The sequence below is a fragment of the Dermacentor variabilis genome, chromosome 11, assembly GCF_050947875.1.
Source record: "Dermacentor variabilis isolate Ectoservices chromosome 11, ASM5094787v1, whole genome shotgun sequence".
Classification (NCBI taxonomy): Eukaryota; Metazoa; Arthropoda; class Arachnida; order Ixodida; family Ixodidae; genus Dermacentor; species Dermacentor variabilis.
Genome location: NC_134578.1, coordinates 66,296,794 through 66,319,669, shown reverse-complemented (window position 1 = coordinate 66,319,669; position 22,876 = coordinate 66,296,794). Strand labels below are relative to the sequence as shown.

The following is a 22,876-nucleotide window of genomic DNA, read 5'->3' as shown; positions in this document are numbered from 1 at the left end:
CTGATGCCGCTGACGCCGATAGTGAGTCAACCCCAGCTGCGGAGTTGGTTTCAGGGACAACGCCGCCGATGCCGACACAAACAATATGATACCCTCGCTTCCGCAGCGCTAAGAACCAGGTCTAGCCGTGGGAAGGTGGTCACGTATTCGTCGACGTGCCGGGGCCTACGTGAAATAACCGGCGCGTCGGCAACTGAAGAGCACCCTATCCGCCACACAAGAACAGGGGGGGGGGACCCTTTCCTCCTCTTTCTGCATGGCGGCGACGGTGTTCTATGCAGTCACGTTATCTTGACTCTCTAGCGGCGTCAGCGGCATCCAGCGGTATCAGTCGGTCACTGCTAGCGCTGGGGGGATGAAAGGGGGGCGGAGCTGGTTACGAGGCCGACGACAACGCCGACGACGACGCGAAACCCAGGAACGGACGCCAAAGAGCTGCGCTCTAAAAGTAAATTTCTACACTCATATTGTATGTGCATAGTAAATGTTGAGTAAACGTTGCTATTGAAAGGAGTTAAGACAACATGAAGGTTATAGCACCTCATGACATATAAAAAACGCTAGCAGGCTTCCGTGAACTCGCACAATCACAGCTTTATTTCCGGAAACGCTGTCGGTGCCATTAAATTTCTTATTGTGGCTATAATCCCACGTTCTACCAAAGTCAGCGGAACATTTTCTACAAGAGCGTAGCTGAAATTTTGTTTGGTGTAGTCGAATAACCAGTGCAAGGTGTTCCTAGGTGTTACAAAGTTATTAGGCGTGAATTCCCGTAGGGATGCGTAACGCTACAGACACTGTTCTTGTGAGTGACGCCGGAATTGCAGTTCGTAAACTTTTTTCTAACTCATTTGTTCAGAATGTCTTTTTTTCCGGTCCTTCCCTAGTACCTGCTTTGTTTTCCTACATACTCACTCATTTTCGATAACTAAGCTTCCTTGGGTAAACTGTTATACTGAGGTAAGGGCAGAAAGTTTGGGTTTTACTACACCCAGTTGTGCTCAACCATTTAGGCACCACAAACGGCCACTGGTAACAAATTTTCTACTGGCAGTGTAAATATTGACGTGTGAACTAAACAAACCTTGTAACCGGGTGGATGTCAGTTCCAGTTGAAGGTATTCCAATGTAGCCACTCATGTTTAATGACAACGGGCAGCGGTCGAGCGTCTTTGGAAGCAACGGTGGTGGTGCTATATCCGAGAGGCTTCTTCCGATAGCATGCCAAAGTAAGAACGAACAGACCAGCATTGTCGCGCTGCCCACGCCCTAGAAAGTACAGTGCTCATGATCAATGAAAGTCCTGTCAATCAAGTTAGAGAGAAAAAAATTACGTCCAGAAAACCTCTCATAGATGCTCTCGGTGTGCGTTCAGGAATAAATTTAGTCTGCGCTGGAATATACCACAAAGCTGCCCCTGAACGTGCCATAAACATTCTATACTTAGATGATTCCGACAGGTGCACCAGCTTTCTTTATAACAGACGTAAGCGCAAATGAGATGAGGTACTGCACATCCACATGCCCCGACAGTTTGTAAAAGTATGTCCTTCTTTACTAGCAGGGTATTTTCCCGCCCGTTGGTATTATTTTGAGGTACCGTATCCAGCATCAGAATGTTTGGTTACGTCAAATCAAACAAAACTAAATCAATTGAAAGAAAATCAAAGACAACTCTATCACGTTGCCTCGTTTTGATACACAAAGACAGTAAAATACTTCACCTCTGTCACGACATGGGTGGAACCCTAGCCACGTAGAACATTACTAGCTTTCATGGTTTAAATGTCATCTAACTAGTTCCTTGTTTGCGTTAGGGCTAATTGAACCAGCTAATGACACCGTGGCGGTGCCCTTTGGCCTGCCACAGATGTTATAAGGGCGCAATGACAAGGGGGGGGGGGCAATCTATAAAAGCACCTATTCAATTTAGTATATTGGGGGGGGGGGTGGGGAGGGAACCAGTGCACTGAAGCGGACAAAGCGGAGAGATGACAAGGAAACGCAGCACTCGCCTCATATCGTGATTCCTTGTGCTCTCTCCACTTAGTCCCATTCAGTGCACTCCTTCACCCACACGGTATGACTACTGACCGCCAACTCCCCCATCTTTCCACATTATAGATATTCAAGAAGGCTGTGTGTTTTCGTGCGCGAACTAAAAGCCGCCTAGGAGTAGGAGAGAGTTCATACGTAGCAAGAACAACTTCCTTTACTAGCGAAGAATAATGTTTGCAGAACGCAATAAAGATAAATTAGTGTCCAAAAGTACAAGAAATACGACAATTGGAAGCTGAAACTGAATAAAAGCTTGGCCATGTTGCAACATGCAAAATGAACCGTGAACAAGGCAAGCAAAGTGTCGCAGTCAATTCTTTAGCGCTGCACTTAAATATTACGATTATATCGTTGTGAAATGTAACCCGATTTCAATTACCATCTGAAAGGCACCCACAGCTGCAGTGCTCACAGAGTCTCCCTACTCGGAAACCTTCATTGACACCGCTACAGTGGCCTTCAGAGACAACTGTATGCTACTTATGGCGGATGCGTGTACGGTGATAAAATGATTAGGCACTTTTCAGTTACGTATATCTACTTTTTTTATTGGGCATAAGGTTGAATTTCTAAGCTCCGTGTAACGACTGGCTTTTGAAAACTGCACTTATATTAGCACAACATCCCTTGCTCCCTTGGCTTGCAAAAAGACCACGGCTGAGTTATTTCTCCATAAAGAAAGCCACCGCCATGCTGCAGTGCCGTTCAATGTCAGTCACATTTGTAAACCTTCAGTAAAGTTTGCCTTAGAAGCCGTTAAAAGAAGCGAGAACTAAAAGAATTCAAGCTCCATTCATTGAAAAATATTGTGCATGTGTTCTTTTTGTCATTATACATTGAGAAGGCCACTTCTCTCGCTCCGAACATGTCAATGTAAATAGACACTTCTTCATAACCGGCGTCTGCAGTTCTCGTTTGTCAACTTGATTATTCGTATCATAGCTGTAAACATTTTAAAACCATTGTATTATTTTATTCATTCAAGCTTGCACAGTGCCTTCCTGTAAAATAATGGACTTTTTTAGTCGATCAAAACACACTAACCTACAAAGATCTATCAACATTATAAAACCATTAAAAGTTCTGCTAACCTTTGAGTTTACCCATGGTGAAGACAAAGCAAGCAGGAACAGTCCAGCGAATGGTCCCGCCGCAGAGCAATAAAACGACATGTACAGCTGCCCGTAGAAACAGGAAACGATGTAATTATTACAAGAAATAAGACATCTCAATCAATTGCACTCGTCTAAATACTCAAGCAGAGGACGCGTGCTTCACGCATGTTCCGCAAACGATCCTGACACCTTATTAAGACGCAAAGGAAAGACCACAATATCCCGAGCACAGCTTAGTGGGCATCAGGCCAACTGAGATAGATAGAAATTTTGTACAAGGGGCCTACGGAGTGCTCTGGACGGTGAAGTGTCGAAACAGATGCTCCCAGTATACAATAAAGTACCAATCTTGCAATGCGATGCAAGTCATATTGTATCCGCCTCTTGTCACATATGGCGAGAATTGCTAAATCAGTAGGGGCAGCTTAATAAATATTGTCGAACAATGTAACAGATATTGACTGTCGTATGGAGTAAAAGCGCAGAATTTCGATGTCGAAGACAGGTACCCGAAGTACAATCACAGCGCCGTACGTTCGCCAAAACGTTTATTTTGCAGGTGGACAGCTTTTCATACTGATCATCGCAACTAAACAGGAAAAGTACAGGTACTCGAAGGGAGCGCAAACAGGCCGCAAGAGGAAATGAATGGCTTGAACACAGGTGCACTCGCAGGGCCATGCATGTGACCATCGCGCATTGGCGTTAGTTTCCGATAATGTCAGCGCTTTTTCGCATATGGCTGCAGGTGCACAGCTTACACAATGTCTACCTGCTATTCTGTCCTGTGCTGTTGGGATTTATGTGCTGTTCCCCGTGTACGACGAACAACTCACAAGCCCAACAAGAAACGTAGCTCAAATACAGTCACGGCATTCCATCTGTACTGACCTGTCGTGCAGAATTCCGTAAAATAATTTTTAATATGGATTGATAAAGAACAAGAAAGTGATAGAAGTTAAAGTTCTGGGCGCTTCCATTGAAGGCAAGATTTTCTCAGTGCAGATTAGGGACAAAGCCGTGGTAGAAATCATTCTAGTGTACATAAACAGGAAGAAATGGACAAGTGCGTTAAGCAGATAATGGTTTCATTATTGGTGCTATGCGATGAGTGAAATGTGGAATGTGCTCACTTTGTTACGTTAAACTGTTGCCCTAAATCACGACTTCTATAGCTCTATTCCCGGCGAATGCATGTACCTCGGTGATAATTTCCTTTTCTCATAGAAAGGCGGGAACACTTTGTAATCGCATCGTATAATGCATCTAAAGCAGGAGAAATTGAGTATTTCTTCATTTTCTCCCAAAACTACCAGTGACCCAGATGTTTAAAACTTCTTCCGCACGATACTAGTAATATATTACGTACAAACCTAAATGCTGTGTTACAACCCGTTCTCGGGAAACGTGGGCAAAGCCTGCGTTTATCACTGTTGAGCATCTATAGTGCAACAAAAGGCCTCGCTGCTACGGATACATCTTAGTAAGTAATTTCAGGGAGCTTCTTGTTTTTCTGTAAGCAACGAAAATGTTCCTTCATTCTCCTTGAAAGCTTTACACTACCTTGCGCGACCACGACATAACGATTCAACCGACTCAGGCCTTATATATTAAGTCATTTTAAACGATGGATTGATAAAGGGTGAGGGGAATATTTTGTGCCCTACATTAACCTGGTACACATCTGTCTCTAGACGAAAGCGAAAAATAAAAGCAACATTAAAACAGCAATACTAGCGGTAATCCACTTGCTGACGTTTATGCCCTAAATGAGGCAATAGCAGCGTATTATCCTTTGGCTGTTATATTTGGCTCCAACTAAGATTTGAACGGCAGGCGTGTGGACCATGACGCGAGCAGGGAAAATTATTGATGGACATATGTTAGAGCAGTGACACTGACACATAGAAATACTAAAGTCATTGAAATCTGCTAAAACCTTCGGGGAATTGAAGCGGAAAATAGAGCACTTTCATGGGGCTGAGAGCGCTTGGGCCAAATAAATTACGCACACTGAACTGTACCAAAGCACTATGCCGACAATGGTCACACGGCCGATGGCCACTGAAAGTATTGCAAGACGCAAACAATGAAAAAACTGTGAGTCCCTAATCGAACTTGTTCCAAAAAACAAGTAGCATCAACAGCACGACAACTTCGTCACGTCCCAGCAGGAGACGAGAAACCAGGCGTACAGGACGGATAACAGCACTTTATATGAAGAGTCAACGCGACATTGTTGTCGTCTGTTTTCTCACCCGCGCGATACCTCAGCGTCGTTTTCATGGTCAGGCACATACCCGTGGCGACGATATAGGATTTAGCATTTGCCTTCTCTGAAAAAAAAAATCGTCCAGATGCGCCGAGTTCCGAAGGAAGTGCAGAGGTAGTGCAAAGTTGATGTCACTAGGAAAAGTATGGCTTCATACAAAGCATGTCCACAACCTTGGCCAAATGCCTCCGGCGGATGGAACAGTAAGGACTGTGGCAAACAACTTTAAAATTCATATCACTCATATAGCGCAAAACTGTGTACGGTCCAAACTCTCTCTGCAGCAGCTTCTCAGGTAGGTCCCGCCGAAGAATAGGGGTCCAGACCAACGCCTGGTCGCCGACGTTGTACTTGACGGGTCTGTACCGAAGATTGCAGTACCTGTCCTCATATTCCTCTTGTTCTTGGATTCGGAAACGTGCAAGCTCCCTGGCTTCCTCTGCGCGTTTTGTAAGCTCCTCGGCAATAGTCTCAACATCACCGCACTCGTGAGGCAGCCTTGGGTTCAACATTATCGTAACTTCCCGGCCGTAAACGAGGCTGAAACGTGTCTCACGTGTTGTCTCTTTGCGAGCCGTGTTGTAGGCAAATGTAGCATAAGGTGAAATCTCGTCCCAGTTCTTGTAGCTGACATCGATGAATATACTCATCATCTCTGCCACAGTCTTATTCAAGCGTTGGGTCCGCGCACTGGCTTGGGGGTGGTAAGCTGTTGCCCTTCGATGACTGGTACCACTCGGTCGCAAAACAGTATCCAGAAGCGCAGCCGTGAACGCAGTACCTCTGTCTGTTATGACCGCTACGGGAGCGCCATGCCTTAGGTCGACAGCTTCGATAAAAAATTTTGCTACTTCGTCGGCTCTTCCCCGTTGGAAAGCACCCGTTTCGTCGTATCGAGTGAGATAATCTGTGACAACGATTATCCATCTATTTGCGGCAGTACACATTGGAAATGAACCTAAAAGGCTCACGACAATTTGTGCGAACAGGGCTTTCGGTATCCGAACAGGATGCAGCAGTCCAGCTGGCTTCACGGGTGGAGCTTTGTGGGGCTGGCAATCTACACATGTATGAACATAACGTGTAACGTACGGCGCAAGCCTCGGCCAGTATTTCAGCCTAATTCTTGTCAATGTGCGGGTTTAGCCTAAGTGGCCAGAGGTGGGCTCCTCGTGACAGGTACGTAGGACTTCCTCCCTAAGAGTCGCGAGAATGGCGAGTAGGTAGCTAGCTGCTGCCACTAGACGAAAAGTTCTTTTTATGGAGAGCGTAGCAAAATGAACGCAGCCCTTTGGCGAATAACCTGCGAACACCGCTTGTTGTTACCTCTAAGGAATCAATAACAGGAACAAATTTTGTGTCCTCCCGTTCATCACGTGCAACAGCGACAGCGTCTACCATGCCCAAAAAAGCCTTGTCGTCATCATCATGCACTACAGTCTCGACAGCAGACCGAGAAAGACCGTCGGCCGTCGGTGAGTGGCTTTCCCGATTTTTATATTTCCAAATATTTTAAATTAGTCAGCCAGCAAAGTGCATAGTGATCACTGACAACTGTGAAACAGCGGCCGTACAAATATGGGCGAAATTTCAGGATGGCCCATGCCGTTGCGAGGAATTCTTTTTCTGTAGTGCAGTAGTTATTGATAGCGCCCTGCTGCCGCAAGCAATCACTCTTTCGGTAGCGTCCTGCCGCTGAACAAGCACTGTAGCGAAGCCGACACTATTAGCGTCGGTATGAAGAATTGTTGGGGCGTCTTCATCAAAGTGTGTGAGCACAGGACGCGCCTGCAGCCGTAGCAGGAAGCTCGTGAAATGTCGGTTGCTGGTTGTCGTTCCACACGAAGGGCAGATCTTCTCTCGTGAGATGTGATAATGGCCACGCGATAGGCGTAAGTTGCATAATAAACCGCCGATATAAAACTCAAAGTCCTAGGAACATCGCATAGTCTTCTGTTTTCAGATGGCTTTGGAAAATTAGGTATAGCCTCGATTTTATCAGGGGGAAGTCGGACACCTCGATGGCTAATGATATGACCGAGAAATTTAAGTTGCTCAAAACCAAAATCTCACTTTAAGGTTTCAAAGTTAGATCAGCTTAGTGTATTGCTTCAAAGACAGTCTTCAATCTCGGTAAGTGTTCCTCAAACACAGCGGAGCAGAGAATAACGTTGTAGAGGTACACAAGGCAAGTTTGCCATTTGAGGCCTGAGAGTACCGTGTCCATTGAGATGTTGCTGAGTCAGAACACAAACTGAAGGAAAGCACCTGAAATTCATAAAGTCCGTCAGCCGTCACAAAAGTCGCCTTCTCACGGTGTCACTCAACTTCTGTTTGCCAGTAGCCACTTTTCAGATTCATCGACGAAAAACAACGACTGTTTCTTAGCCTGTCCAATAATATTATCGATACGCTGTAGTGCATAAAGGTCATGTGATAGTTTTCGGTGGTCGACGCGAAAGCGCATGCTACCGCCATTCTTTTTCACCATTACAACAGGCGCTAGATGTACAAGCAATCTAAGATGGCCGAATAACGCCATCCTCAAGCATCGTCTTCACTTATTTTTGTATTGCCTTGCGCTCGTTCGGTGCTACGCAGTAAGAATTCTGCCGTATAGGTCTTGCGTCGGCTTCGATGAAAATACGGTGCTTGGTGAGCGGCGTCTGTCTCTCTTTTGACACGGATGAGAAGCAGCTGTGAAACTGAGTGATGAGATCAAGAAGGCTCTTGCGCTCGAGTTACATTTGCGTCAAACCCAGGTGCGGGCATAGGCACGGCAGGCGCCGCGCGCTGCATTGATAGGCAGTTCTTTATTGGGGCAAATTCGCCCAAGTAAGCAAAAGCACTGTCTTAACAATGTGTAGACGTTCCCTGATAAAATTTGCGAGTATGTCCGTTGAGCACATTAATTACGGTCTTGGCGATGGAAACGCCATGACTCAGTACCAACGTGTTGAAGTGTTCGGCGACTCCAGTGCCGCTGTGTAATTTGCCGTAGGTTACAGACACGAGGCAACAGCTTCGCGGTGGAAGCGTCCCTTCATTCTCCGCGATACGTAAGCCTGGTCACTGGTGTTCCGTGGGCTTGGCGTCGTCTGAGCTCGCACAAAATGTAGCGATGCAGTCCCGGACATTAACCACTGCACTGTACTCTCTCAAGAAACGCATCCCAACTATAATTTCTTTACAGCAGTCAACGAAAATGACAAGGGTGGCGATTAAGGCTGTACTGGCGATTACTATTCTGGCTGTGCATATTCTAGTCGGTGTCATCAACTGGCTCCCGGCAGTCCTGATGTTGTACCCGGTCAATGGCGTCTTCACTGCTCTTTGTCTTTCGGCTAGCTTTAGACTGATTACCGAAAAATGCGAACCAGTGTCAACGAGAGCGGCCACTCGGTGGCCGTCAATGCGAGCGACAAGATCGGTGGTAACGGCGTCGGTTACATGGGGTGAGGTTGGAGTAGTCGAATTCGTAGGGTCGTCGATTGTTGGTGATGGGGGCTCTTGGGAAGCTGGACGGTTTGCAAGCTCACCCCCGGAGGTCGCTACCTCTAGCTTCCCCGGTGCGGGCGTGGGGAGTTACCTCTACAGACGGGTTGGTGAAATGTAAGGAGCCGGAGATGGGGAGCGCAAACGAGGCGTCGTTGAACCTTTAGTTCGAAAGTATGTAGAAGCTTCGTCACAGGTACGTGGAGCGTCAAATGGGGAGTAATTGAAGTCTGGCGGTAATCTTGGAAACCCAACTGTGCGACAGGGACAAGCTGTGTAAACATGCCCTGCTTCGCCGCAATGAAAACATAGGGGCCGGCCGTCAGTGGTGCGCCACAAATCGCTTTTCGGAATCGTGTAGTGAGCAGAAAATTATCCGTAAGACCGTTCCGCAGTGATCAGCCGTCTACGATACGGCGTTGCTGGCAGCGGCGGTGACAGTCGACGGCAGGGCGTTCGGGGTGGCGGCGTCGGCGTCGGAGTGTTTGACGGTGTCAGCAGCGTCGAAATTGTGGAAAGTGGACAAGAACCAGCTTCCGCGTAGGTGAGTTTTTGTGGCACCACCTGCCAGTCGGGCGAAGAATAGGCCTGTCGGACCTCCTTCGGGACGACATCAGCGGCAGAAGCCACCGCTGGTGTCATGGTAGAAATTCCGAGCTGCCAGATTTCCTCTCGGACAATCTCTCGGATGACTTCACGTAGATATGTGCCGCAGCTCTAAGGTAGAATCGCTACATTCATTCGCGCGCTTGTGTGGTCACATTGGAGGTACCTCTGCTTAGTGCCCGTTAGATAGCGGTAAGCCTCCTAGGTGAATTCGGCCACTGTCTTCAGTGGATTCCTCACGAATCCGGCTGGCAGTTGCTCCTTCACCCCCCGAAAGAAATAGCGCTACTTCTTCGGCCATCTCCGGGTCGGCTCTACGGAAAGGGCAGGCCAGATCTTCAGTAAACATCGCAACGCTCTCATCTGATTTCTGCATATGGGATTCGAGAAGGCGCTGCGCATTGTCTATTCGGTCACTACTAGTGAATGCTTCTAGAGGCTGGGTGCGGAAGAGATGCCATATCATTAAACTCCTCTCCCGGTTGACACACCACGTCCGCGTGCAATTTTGAAGGGCAGGGCAAAATGACATTAGCGAGTTTTTGCTGGAAGCCCCAGTCATCATAACAGGTGACACGCTTGAACTTGTGTAGCTAATCTTGGATATCTTCAAAAGCGTTACCATTGAAACTTTCTGGAATCCTAGGATTCTGCAGGATCAACTGCGATGGAGTTGCAGTGGCCATGGGGTAAATCGGTAGATGCGTTCCTGCGGGGTCCTGCAGGCGGTTGAACTCGCGCGTCAGGCCTAGCAGGCGGTGACTGTACCAGTGAAAAGGGGTTTCGGCGAACGAAGCTGATTCCGCGTCCATTGTATGTCTCCAACGACCACCAAGCATGAGGGAGTCCTACGCAGCACCTCCACCAGTGTCACTTCCTAGTAGAAGACGAGATACTAGGTTTACAGCGCGGATAACATCACCTTATATGAACAGTCAGCGCAAGGCAGTTTTCTGTTTTCCCACCCGCCTGCTACTACAGCGTCATTTTCATAGCCAGGCCCATACCCGCGACGATGATATAGGATGTGTCAATATCCGCGAGCGCAATCGTAAGCTGTAATCTTGGCCTTGAATATGTAGCGAGTCCTTTTCCTACGCAAATGTCAATGATCAGAGTGACGCTCCTTCCCCGTTATCGTTGGAATGAGCCGGCCGCGAGCAGTGGATGATGACGGTGGCATATACTCTAACGGCACGCTGCCGCTACGAAAACACCGCGCTGATTTGGCTGTCAAATGCACCGGCTACTTATAGGTGACTCGGTGAACATTCTTCAGCGATTGAAACGCGCTTCTCGGAAAGTGTGGCGAGCGCTAGGTGATCGTTGAGGGAGGCCGAATGCAGTCACGGTGCATCAACAAGACTCGCTTTCATGCGGCATACACATGCATCAGTTGAATGTCGCCAACGCCCACAGGGGCGCAAGAAAATGCCGGCCGTGCGTACCTTACCGCCTGCCGTACTTTCTGAGCATTGCGTTTCAATCCCCGAGTGCTTCACATGGGAATGTAATCGCTTGCGATTACGCTTATTCAAGAGCATACGGCGCCATTCGCCTGCCGCAGGCAATCTGATTAGAGAAAAGACTGTATATACTTGGCGACACCATTCCAGAAAATTTGGATATATGTTCGTTTGCTGAGCGGTAACATTGGGAGGGGTACGTTATACCTTGACATATCGCGGACGCGCGCCACGAGCCGCTCAGCTCCTCTACACCGACGAAAAGTGGGCGCTTCCGTAGTTTTGTGTCTGGCACACTCTAGCTGAGCAGCGCTGTTAGGCGTGCCCTTACGCGACCAGCGTCGCAATAGGTGGTGTCCGAAAACCAAAGTCTACGACGTGTTTCGTGCTCCAATAACCGCGGCTATACCTTCCACCAGCAAAAGCATAGACTTTAAGACCGGCATTTCAAATCGAGAAGGCGCCACAGCATGGAGCCACGAATTTGGACACAACCTATAGAGCATGTCCTGTTCACGCCGAAACCGCTAGAACAGAATCCACAGTACGCGAGCTTGGACGGCTGGCAGTGTGCGGGCCTACAGTTCGGGTGCCGTGAAGACAGCGTGCGGAGCTTGCGCTTTCGACAAACGAAGAAGTGCTAGTTCGCCGCGCCGTTCTGCGCAAGCGCTGCAGCAAAATGCTGATCACTATTCTACTGCCGGTCACGTTCAAAGCGCCAAACTGTAGAGGAAGGGGGGGGGAGGGGTTATTTTAAGCAATTGTGCCGTCTCCGACATGACTTATTCGACTTTGCCGGCCTCTGCGTGGCACGCTGCAAACCCAAGACTAACTTGCCCCAGAAGTGATTAATGGATCGAAGCGGTAACCGGGCAAATGTAAACAATGCACATGATTCCGTGCAGAGGAGTGACTTTATTACCTTTCATAGACTTGAAATGGCTTTTTAAAGTTGTGATTTTGAATACTTACAGTACGTATTATATACAGTACGTATTACAGTAAAACGTATTTCTTTAACATCATTCAGATGTTCGGTGCGCCGGCGAAAAGCTAATGAAAAAGCCTGACGAGGCTGATGCCCCCTACAGAGGCTTTGCAGTGGTGCACGAGTACATACAAAGAAACAACGTGAAAGCATTTCAGGTAACAAACACAAGATAACAAAGCTGCCATTGTTTAGCTGTACTTGCATATATTGATATTCTCTGTTTAATAAATGCGTGAGAGAGTGGCACGTCATTTGACAGCCATAATTAGAACGTGTCTTAGGTACAAACCATTTCAATCTAGTTCATGTTGAGTGCTTAGTGTCCTTGCGTTTTAATGCAGACAGCTATGTCATCAAACTGTTATTTTTCATAATGTTTGCGTTATACCATACGAAGGAGTAATGGTTCGCACAACTGGGGAAGCGGGGTTATATCAAGTGCCTTAACGATCAGCTCACTCTGTTGCAGTCGCGGTGCATTTACAATATTTCGAATGGCTTTCTGTTGAAGGAGACGCACCTTACACTTGCCGGTGTAAGGCGCGTCTTTGCTTTCTGTCACATATTTCATGGTCATTGTTGTCTTTCATAAATGAACTACTGATGTCACTCCGCTTGGAACAATATCACCTTTTTATAGTAATACACGGCATCTAAAACATTCGTTGCGCAGGTATAAGCGTCACTGGCTACAGCCCTCGTTGAAAATCACACGCTCGTTTGCACACGGTATCTGTCCATTAATGACTGTGATCAACAGAAATCATCTGGCAATCTAAAGTGAGGGCTGTTGAGTCAGGGAGGCAATCTAAAGTGAGGGAGGGTTGAGGGGCTCGAGCTTAGAGAAAAGGCGGACGTACCCGTGCTGCGGTACCGAGGTAAGGCACAGATATTGCGCACAAGGTCATAATGATGCCGCTTGTCAAAGCTGAAACAAGAGATTTCGCTTGTTTGAGAAAAGTTAGCGCTAGAGCTAAATAACTGCCAAAAGTAGAAATGTTATTACAAACAAGCAAGACATTCCAAACGCTACCCAATGAACATGATCTCCGTATCTGTAATTATTATTTCGATACTATAGCAACTGTATTCCGTTTAATTGGTACCTTCCTATAACATTCAATGATTCTCCATCGATATCTTTGCACTGGAAAATCCTCCTCACAGAACATTATTATATATAGCACCGCGTAGCGCGTCCGCACAGTCATCGCCATTCGTATGACGAGCCTCGGTAAGTCACACCACTCCGCTGCTCATAAAAACATTGCGAAAACACATATGCGGCACTGGTATCAGCAGCCACCCCTTTGCGCTGCCAGCAGGATAGGCTCCTGTCATAATGCATCAAATGCTCGGATCATAGACCTGTCGAGCGATATAACCTATGCGCCATAACATTCCGAAAAATAGCAAAAATTTGCGGGAAAATAGGGCATGGATAACGCGCAAAATAATGCACGTCAAGCGTATAATAAAACAGTTCAGGCATAACATAAAAAAGATGAATGGGGAGGCTACACACCAAGAATCACAAGTACTTAGCGGTGCTGCAGAACTCAAGACAAATGCTGCGCTTGCAACGTTTAAGTATTTCAATGAAACATTGCCTGACCTTCTCAAAGACAACTGTAACCAGTTTCGGAACTTTCTGTCATGCTCAGCAGGTACACCAGATCGTCCACGTGTAGAAAAAAGAGGCATGCGCTAACAACTTTTTAACAAACATTTTCACTTTATTTTTACTAGAGATAACACCATACTTCCCTTCCCATCATCGAGTTCCTTTCCTATAGTGTCAATCTGTTAACTATAAACGACTCAGATATATTTATTTAGTTAGTAGCGCTCCACTCGAAGAAAGCGAACGACCCGACAACATCCTGAATGATTTCTCGAAATATGCTGAATGAAATAGTAAATATATTGGCCTTATTTACCGTAAGTCCCTCTTGACTTCCTAATTACCACAAGATTCGAAAATTCCTCAAATTGTACCGGTTCATATGTCAGGGGATAGTAACACATCTTCTAACTACAGGACAATTTCGCTTACCAGCGCATCATGCACAATATTGGAACACTGTAGTTCAAAATATTTACCTGCATTTCTTGCAGAAAATTTCTGAACACGTATGCGACATGGCTATTGAAGAAGTCTATCGACAATCATTCAGTTAACAGAGACAACGCACGACATTGCCACTCATATTGTTGACCACAATCAAATTGACCTAATTTTATTAGATTTCCACAATGCTTTTGCTTCTGCATGTCATACTAAACTAATCGCAAAAGTTGCCACTGTTATTGTAAGTGGACTTATCACTCCATGGGAAAGAAAGTTTTATAACACCGGTCACTATTTTTCGCCATCGAAACTATAAAATCTGACCCTGTGCCCGTTACATCAGGGGTTACGCCGGGCTCAGTAATTGAACCGCTGTTATTTATGATTTTTATAAATAGCTTTACAAATAGAATTAATTGCAAAATTCAGCGTTTTACATATGTCTGCATCATATTCCGCGAAATAACTAATTACGCGAACCGCGTCTGCCTCGATAAACATCACTACCAAAAATAGATGAACGGTGCTAAAAGTTGCGAATGACCATTAAGACAAACAAGACAGTTTGCTTCACAGTAACCACAAAAAGCACCCTTCATTTTTTGCACCCTCAGTTCCTCAATGGAAACCCCATAACTACAGTTCAACCGCACAAATATATTACTTGAAGAACAGTGTCTGACCTTAACGGGACACCACAAGTTAACAACGCCACTTCCGCGCATTACTAAAACAGCTCATTCTTAAAAGGTGTCTCCGGCTGGCAACCGCTAACAGCAAACTTTTAGCTTCCACGACATCTTTGAGACCTGTTATTGGTCATGCTGGTGTCGTATGGCTCCTTAAGAAAATTTTAAAATTAACATAATTAATTTCGAGAACATCCAGAGAAAGGCAATTTGGTTCATTCACATAAAATATAGGCGTACTGATTCATTTAGCCATCTTCTAATGCTTTCTAGACTTGCAACATTGCCCTTCGAACAAAACGAGCTAGCATAAAATTCCTACACCAGATAATTACGCACTAGACTAAATTTAGCATACGTTTCTAGTTCTACATCCCGCAAAGCATGTCATAAGCACGAATATAGAGTAAGTGAGTCATATTGTAATAACGATACCTTTCAAATTTCCTTTCTTCCCTGGTGTTGGTCGTGCCTGGAACAATTCAGCTGCGGCGATAACTAATGCAATATCTCAATCTGATTTCATTAACTTATTAGATGTTGTAATACATCATTAGGGAGATTAGTTTCCGTTCACATTCATTTTCACTGCCACTTAACGTATCTATAGCTAAAGTGATTGGGTTATTGTTGAGTACTTTCTTTTTTTTCTGTGTAGCAGCATGTAACTAAAGTGTGACAAGCTTACCGATCATCCTAATTTCTATTTGTTCATTTATAGTATTTGGAAACAATTATCGTTTTCAATGTGTATATTCAGGCGCCTTGTTAAACACGCACATTTCTAGATGCTTTATGCCGCACATATTCGGATATGCTCTAGCCATTCCGTGTCAACTACCGTGTAACCTAATTTCTTCGGCCTGCCTTCGCTTCCTATGCCCCTCATCTAAGCGTTCGTCCTACAGGAGGTCACCAATATGGACATTTACTCTGTTTCCTCCGCCCCTCGCTCTAATGCCCAGCCACATTTTCCAACACCACCTTTACCCACATCAGATTTTCTTCCTCCATCCGTCCTCGACGTTCTCGACCAGCCGTCCTCGACGTTCTTCGTCGGGCAGGACGGCAGCTGGACTAGTCCAGATGTCACTTTAGCCACTGCCAAATCACAGTGCATCGCCATCTCGTAGACGGCAATGGTGTACAACCAGACCCAGGAAAAATCTGCGCTGTCAAGAACTTCTCGGATCCCCGATCTACGAAGGATGTTCACATATGTCTAGAGCTATGCTCACATTTCCGCTGCTTCGTGAAGAATTTTGTGGACATAGCGAGGCCACTTACTGGACTCTTTAGGCGAGGTGCGCCTTCCTCATGAGGCACGGAAGAAGCTTCTGCGTTCTCGCACCTAATCAGCCTGCTCCCTATTCCTCCGTTAATTGCCCACTCTGACCCAGCTGCGCCCTCTGAGGTCCGTACCGATGCAAGTGTCCATAAGTGTCCATAGTGTTGGCGCAGTAGCAGACCAGTGCCAGTGTGGCCATGACCATGTCATCACCTACGCCAGCGGCCTCCTATCAACAACTGATCGCAATTATTCCGTTACAGAAGGCGAGTGTTTGGACCTCGTTTGGGCAGTTGGGAAATTCAGACGCTACTTTTACGGACAACCTTCCTCTGTAGTTACCGACCACCACAAGTTCTGCTGACTGTCCTTATTCAATGATAGTTCCGGACGGCTCGGTCGCGTGAAAGAATCCCGCAAACACACGCGAAATTGCCGCGTGACTGGCCACTCGAGGTACTTTGCGCGTACTGGCGGCTACGTTCACGCTCGCAAAAACACTTTTATGTAGCACGTATCGGGAGTTTTGCATGTTGCTCTACAATTTTCTCGTTGACACTTTTCATCTACATATATTGATCGAGAAGTTGGTTAATTAATTAGGACTCATTAATCTGAGTATATCCAAGCGACGGCAAATAGCGTTACCTTGCTTCTCTCAAGCTACGTGACAATTGCATGTTTTTAATGTTTGGCTCGAAGTTACGAGGCACACCCTGTACAGTCATTACCGTGCACCATTAACGTAATAATGTGTACAGGCTCCTTTTTGGTTGTATAAATCGGACAGCAATCAACCATAATGCCCCCTGATGAGGCCAAGAAATGACACTGTCATTATCGTAAATAATAATAATAATAATAATAATAGAATACTCAATGCTAACGCAACGAAATACGCGTCGCATAGCTTCCAAGTTTTACAAATATCACAAAAGAACAAAGCGCATTTCTTCAGACATAAAAATAAATCGTATCACTTGAAAAAAAAAAACTGCACAGTTGCATTACACAAGAACATTATGCACGTTGTGCACGCACCTAGAAGGCGCATTACGATGACGGCTTTCTTCTCACTTATCTCGGTGTACGGGGAGACCACATCGACGTAGAATATTGCGGCGTGGGAGTTCACGATAGAGGAAATCGTGCTGCAAAAGAGAAATGTAAAGAAAACGCGTTATAATATTTTTGCGAGGGGATGCAGCTTTTGTAAAGTGTCTTGTGTAAAGTGTCCTGTAAAGTTTTGTGCCCCCATCTTGACAAAATTATTGGCATCAAGACAACTATAAGTTAATTTGCCATATTTATAGGCGAACAATTATCCCCCTGCTTCTTCTATAGATTTCAGTAGCTAACTTCTTCCCTTCATCAAGGAACTTGCTGTAGAGCCTCGGGAAACTAAAAAGTACGGCTCACGTAACAGCTAGGATTATTACTAAAAAATTATTTCACTCCACAAAATTTAACCGTAACAAGAAATTTGAGTCCCGGATATCCCTCAAAAATTCAATTCAAATGAATGCTGCCACATCTGATTATAAGGCACTAGCAATGCAACTTCAACGAACAGGAACTTCTCGCGACAGATATCCGGTTTGACAATCCTCATGCTAAATACACCTATATTCTTATAGGACAACAGAAATGTCGTTCATGATTTGGAGCACAACATGGTCTTCTAGAAAAAAATTACACACCCGTTGCTAGCTAAGGGTTTGATTTTGGGTTGTTCGTCTGGCTACTCTAGACTTTTAACCAGTGAGACACTGCAGTTTTCTATACAAACCTTAATTTACGAAGCAGGGTGTGTGTTTTTTGCCACCTTAAAAGAACCATCTTACACTGCAGCCGCGGGAACACCTCAGAGAGATATTCGTCTGCAACATTCAAGTTGTGCACTTAACACAGATATCTAGCTGCCGTTGCGCATATGGATTGTCAGTACTTAGCGTACACTTCAGCTTTTAGAGGGCTTCAAACTTACTGTTTTTAACTGCTCTGTTAAGATTCTACATCATCAATATACACATTGTAGGTATCTCATTACAACCTTACGACTTAGTTTCTCGTTGGCCCTTCTGGACATTAGTGAAGACATGGATGACTGCAGTTTTATCACATCTTGACGGCTTATTTGCTGTAATATCCGTTATGCTTGTTGCAACCGGCGGCCCGAAAACGTTTACCTTCGCGCCATCTTGAAATCAAGAGATACTGCAGGCGTTCTGTCAATCGGAATATATTAAGGAAAGGTATATTTACATTGGCCATTAATGAGAACATAGAAAAAAGAGGGCATGAGTTAAGATCTGCTCAATCCCGAACTGTAATTCTTAACAAGAGTGGCGTACTCGGCCCTAATTGGCCATTTCGCGTTAGCCAAGAGACCACTGGTAAAAGACTACCATTATTGTGGTGTCATAGTCTGATCACCAATGGTGGGTGTTGCCCTCCACCTTCAAGGAACACGAACCTTCCTACTGTGTAGATCAAGCACTCAAGTGCAGTGAGAGATTGCGCAACAGGTGACCATTTGGCCATCAACGCAGGGGAAGGTGTCTAGCTAGGGGTGTGCAAGGAGTAACCAAACGGGAATGTATAATATGCGGAGGTCATCTGCACCCCTACCACGTGACGCCCGCACTCGTGGCGTGTTGGTGCAGTACAATGGCTATGCAGGGAGCAACCTCTTGTGATTTGGGTTGGCCGCAGTCACAATAGCCCTTGTGATGCCAGGGAGCGTTCGCAAAGGGGAGCTTCGTGAGGTGCGTTAGTTATTGGTGCAGGGGGGCCAACGTATGAACACAAATAACAAGAAAATGCTCGGGTACTCCTATCGTCACATATGTGCTCATTGGAATGTAGAAATTGTTCTTCTCCATAACCGCTGCACAAATTTTGAGTAAAAGTTAATATTAAAAAGTAAAAGTTAATATTAAAGGGAATGACAACCAATTTTCATGGCACCCATTTTTTTAATGCAATGGAAAGATTAGCGTGGATTGTTTAAATGCGTAAGCATTTCTATGCTTACCAAACGAGAAACCTCTCTGTCCGTCCGTAAGACGATCCTTAGAAGTTGAAACCCAGAGTAGCGTGAGAATTCACCTTCGTGCTGCCTCTCGCTTCAACCCGAGCTAAGCGGTGACAACGCAGAATACACGGAACTACCCGCAGTGGTTGCTCAGTGGCTTTGGTGTTGCGCTTCTAAGCATCAGCTCGCTGCATCAAATCTCGGCCAGGGCTTTTTCATTTTCATTTTGATAGGGGCTAAATGCAAAAAACACCTGTATGGTTAGATTCGGGTGCACGTTACAGAATCCAAGGTGGTCAAAATCAATCCGGAGTCACCCACTACGCAGCGTCACATAATCAGATCATGATTTTGGCCGGTAAAACCTCGTAATTTCATTTAATTTTAACACACGAAGCTGTTACTGCTCGCTTTCAAGACTGAGGCCCACACGTCTTTCTTCAACGCAAACTCAGCGGTGAGAACACAGAGCAGACGCGGCTGTCAGCAGTCGGCGCTCTCAGTCCCCATCGCAGATCTCTTTCAAGATAAGGCCGCAGATGCGACCCTCGCGGGCACGCCAGGGCTGCCGTCGGAATGCGTTTGATCACGGTTCATAATAGTTCGAAGCCCATGGATAACGCGCTAAAAAGCGATAACGGCTCATAATGAGCAGAACGTCATCAGCGCACCCCGTGCCTCGAACTGCAGGAGTTTGCTTGCGTGATCAGTTCACCTTGCACCACTGTCGGCAGCAGTTCGTGTCATAGAATGAAGCGCAAAACACCTAGTAATACATGAACTGCAATTTCAATCGATAAGTATGCGGTACTCAGTAACGGGCGACGTATGTAAAGTAATTGAATATATCACATCCCAAGTAACAATGCTCCACCGCGACTTCATACCACTTCATGCTTTCTGAGATTTTCTTCGCTAATTTGGAATGCTCATTACTACTTACATCGTGAACTGCGTGCTGCATTCTATCTATATAAATCATGGTCATTTCATTTCCATTAAGGTGTCATAAGACATTATGGCCAGTCGAAAGTCTCTTTAATTGTAAGAATTTATTTTCAAATTTTGGCACAAGCCTATGGAAAAATATTCTTGAGTTTTTTGCAAAACTACAAAAAACACGTAACATGTTTGCAGTTCTGTAATATGGCAGCAAAAAGAATTCTATCAGAATTTTGTGAGCCGCACCTCACAATCCATTTAGAGTGGACAGGGCTGGTGCATTATACAACCTTACGAACTATATAACTGCTATGTGAGTGGCACTATTGGAAAACTCTCCTACATTATGTATTCGTTTCCCTCAAGCTGTAGACTTATATTGCAACTGTCCATTGCAGATACTCAGGAAGATGCAATTACAACACTGCATTTGGAATTACTAGATCTGAAATATTTTTGAATTATTAAATCTAAGCTATCCTTTAAAATGTTACTAGAATTTACCTTTCTCGATCAATGCTGCAAATTTAATTAAAATTGACCCAGCAGTTATCGCATTTATTTTTTTTCTTTTTTGTATGTATTATAATAGGGAAATCGAACTGGGAATCGAGATAAATTTTCATCCTAAGGTGACAAAGCTTCTTTTCCTGATAGAAGGATGTATCAGGCAGAAAGGAAATTTTATGGCATGGTTATTTTCCCTAAACGGTCCTTGCCTCCTTGCAAACCACTAAGTTCCGCATAGACGCATGCAGAATGTCGCCCCGAGTATCCCACGATTCATTTTTATCTTGACACCAGTGCCCTACAAAATAACTAGGATTGCACGCCAAGCTCAGTGAATCTGCAGTAAAGTGTAAATAGAACGTGTCCTTACGTCATTATTTCGGTACAAATCAGGAGTCTTACCTTGTAGAGGCCCCAACGAGTCCAGCCAAAAACAAGCCTCTGAGCATAGGCAAGTCAGCAAGCCTCTTCATCATATAATGCGGAACAATCTGGTGGAAGGTATGCTTGTATTTGCCTTATTCACCTAGTAACTAAAACAGTTTATTGCTCTAGAGAACCACTCACACTACCGAGATGAATTTATTCATTGAAATTAATATAACAAAATCAGGTTCGAAATATTGTCATCGAATGTGCATTCAATGAATAAATAAACTACGCCAATGTCTATAGCATAAATATATACGCACATTCTCCATACCCATACCCTTAAAACATTTCATGGCGAGACACTGTTGATATTTAACAACAGTCTTTCGAAAAGGTATCGTTGCGCAGTGTACCAAAACACCAGCAAAATAGCGCGCTGGATAGCCTACATAGAGTAGGAAGCACCAAAAAATATATAACGAGGCTGTTATATTCTCAAAACGCTACTGTATACAGAATATCATCTGTAAATCTTGTCAAAAACACATTTTTGCCGAGCGCGAGGTTACGGGATCGAATCCCCGTCACGGTGGCCGCATTTAAATGAGGGCGAAATGCGAAAACTTCCGCGTACTTATGCATACATAGGTGCCCATTAAAGAGCCCCAGGTGGTCCAAATTATAACGGTGGCATCCCTTGCAATCGGACGGCGATTCGGGTACGTAAAACCTGTTAATTTTAAAAGCATTTTCAAACACTTCAGCATCCCTCATCAAGAATATTCTAGGAGCAGGTCATTATGTGTACAGAATATCCACAAATCTCGCTTGTGTGGACTGCTCTCTAATTATCCACTACACGTTACGCTACAAGCAATAGCAGCAACACTGAGGGGAAAGGAGGTGAAAGAAATAAAGAGAGGAAGCAGGGATGTTAACCAGAAATGCGTCTGGTTGGCTAACCTACACTGGGAGACGGGAACGAGGGAATAGAAACACAAGATAGAGAGAGGGAGGGAGGATCCAGTGAGGACAGAAAAATAACACTGCGGTACTGCGAAGGACTCATGTTATAGTTCGGTTATATGCTACGGTATGTTACATAACATTGTAAGAGCATCTGTTGGCTGTGGAAACTGGAAAATGAAAAAAAATCAACAACCAAAAAATCGGAGGCAGACAAGGCATAATAGAACACCCGCCTTGGTGAACTGCTGTTGTCTGTTATTTCTATTTTAGATTATATAATATTTCAGTAAAACTCGCAGCCACCTGTTCTGGCCGTGATTTCGATGACTATGGTAGACCTTCCCCTCCCCCAATTTTTACAACATATAACATTTTTAGTGCGATCCTTCTTACTCATTTTTTTTAGTTTGCAACCTGCAATACTGAGGGGCAGCATGCAGGGCTTCGTTTATTATTTTTAATATTTTCTGTTATTCATTTCTATTGCACAACCCAATCCTTATGTTTCCCTTCGGTGTCCTGGTTCCTGCCGCGAACTGCTGTGTAGTAACTCCGACAAGAGGGCCTTCACACTGTCTCGGCGTCTCCCCCCTCCCCTTCCATTTTCAAATAATCTGGCTGTTCTTAAGACTAGTCAAGCACATTTTCTAACCCTAAGCACGGTTAGCACAAAACCGGAGGCCTTCGGCTAACCATTATATGACAGAAAGGGATGCAACTGTATTTCCTTAAATTCTACGGGAACGCATGGAAATATATCAGCCAGTTTAGTATTTTGAATCATGCTTGTTAGCTGCCAGACAACTGTACAAGACTCATCCGACATTACGTTAGCGGACACTACAATTGATAATCATATGTAGCATAAGTGTATTCATAATAGCCGTTCAGAAACTTGATAGATTAATATAACAGGCCATACCAATAAGTATAAATCATGTTGGTAACTTGTATTTTCCTAGAGGAACACATTTTGAATGGACATGCCCCAGTCT

The 22,876-nt window shown here is 45.1% G+C and overlaps 1 protein-coding gene across 2 annotated transcripts in view; it reads right to left on the bottom strand.

The window, feature by feature from the left end:
- Positions 1 to 22,876, bottom strand: part of LOC142564968 (sodium/iodide cotransporter-like) — a 58,695-nt gene that overhangs the window by 16,277 nt on the left and 19,542 nt on the right. The window contains exons 9-13 of one of the 2 annotated variants that reach the window (XM_075676193.1): positions 20,943 to 21,031; positions 17,093 to 17,202; positions 12,864 to 12,931; positions 3,150 to 3,236; positions 1,085 to 1,269 (exon numbers count right to left, since the gene is read on the bottom strand). In XM_075676193.1, the coding sequence (XP_075532308.1) occupies positions 1,085 to 1,269; positions 3,150 to 3,236; positions 12,864 to 12,931; positions 17,093 to 17,202; positions 20,943 to 21,031 (539 nt within the window). The remainder of the gene's footprint in view (positions 1 to 1,084; positions 1,270 to 3,149; positions 3,237 to 12,863; positions 12,932 to 17,092; positions 17,203 to 20,942; positions 21,032 to 22,876) is intronic. The other variant, XM_075676194.1, reaches the window with a different exon arrangement.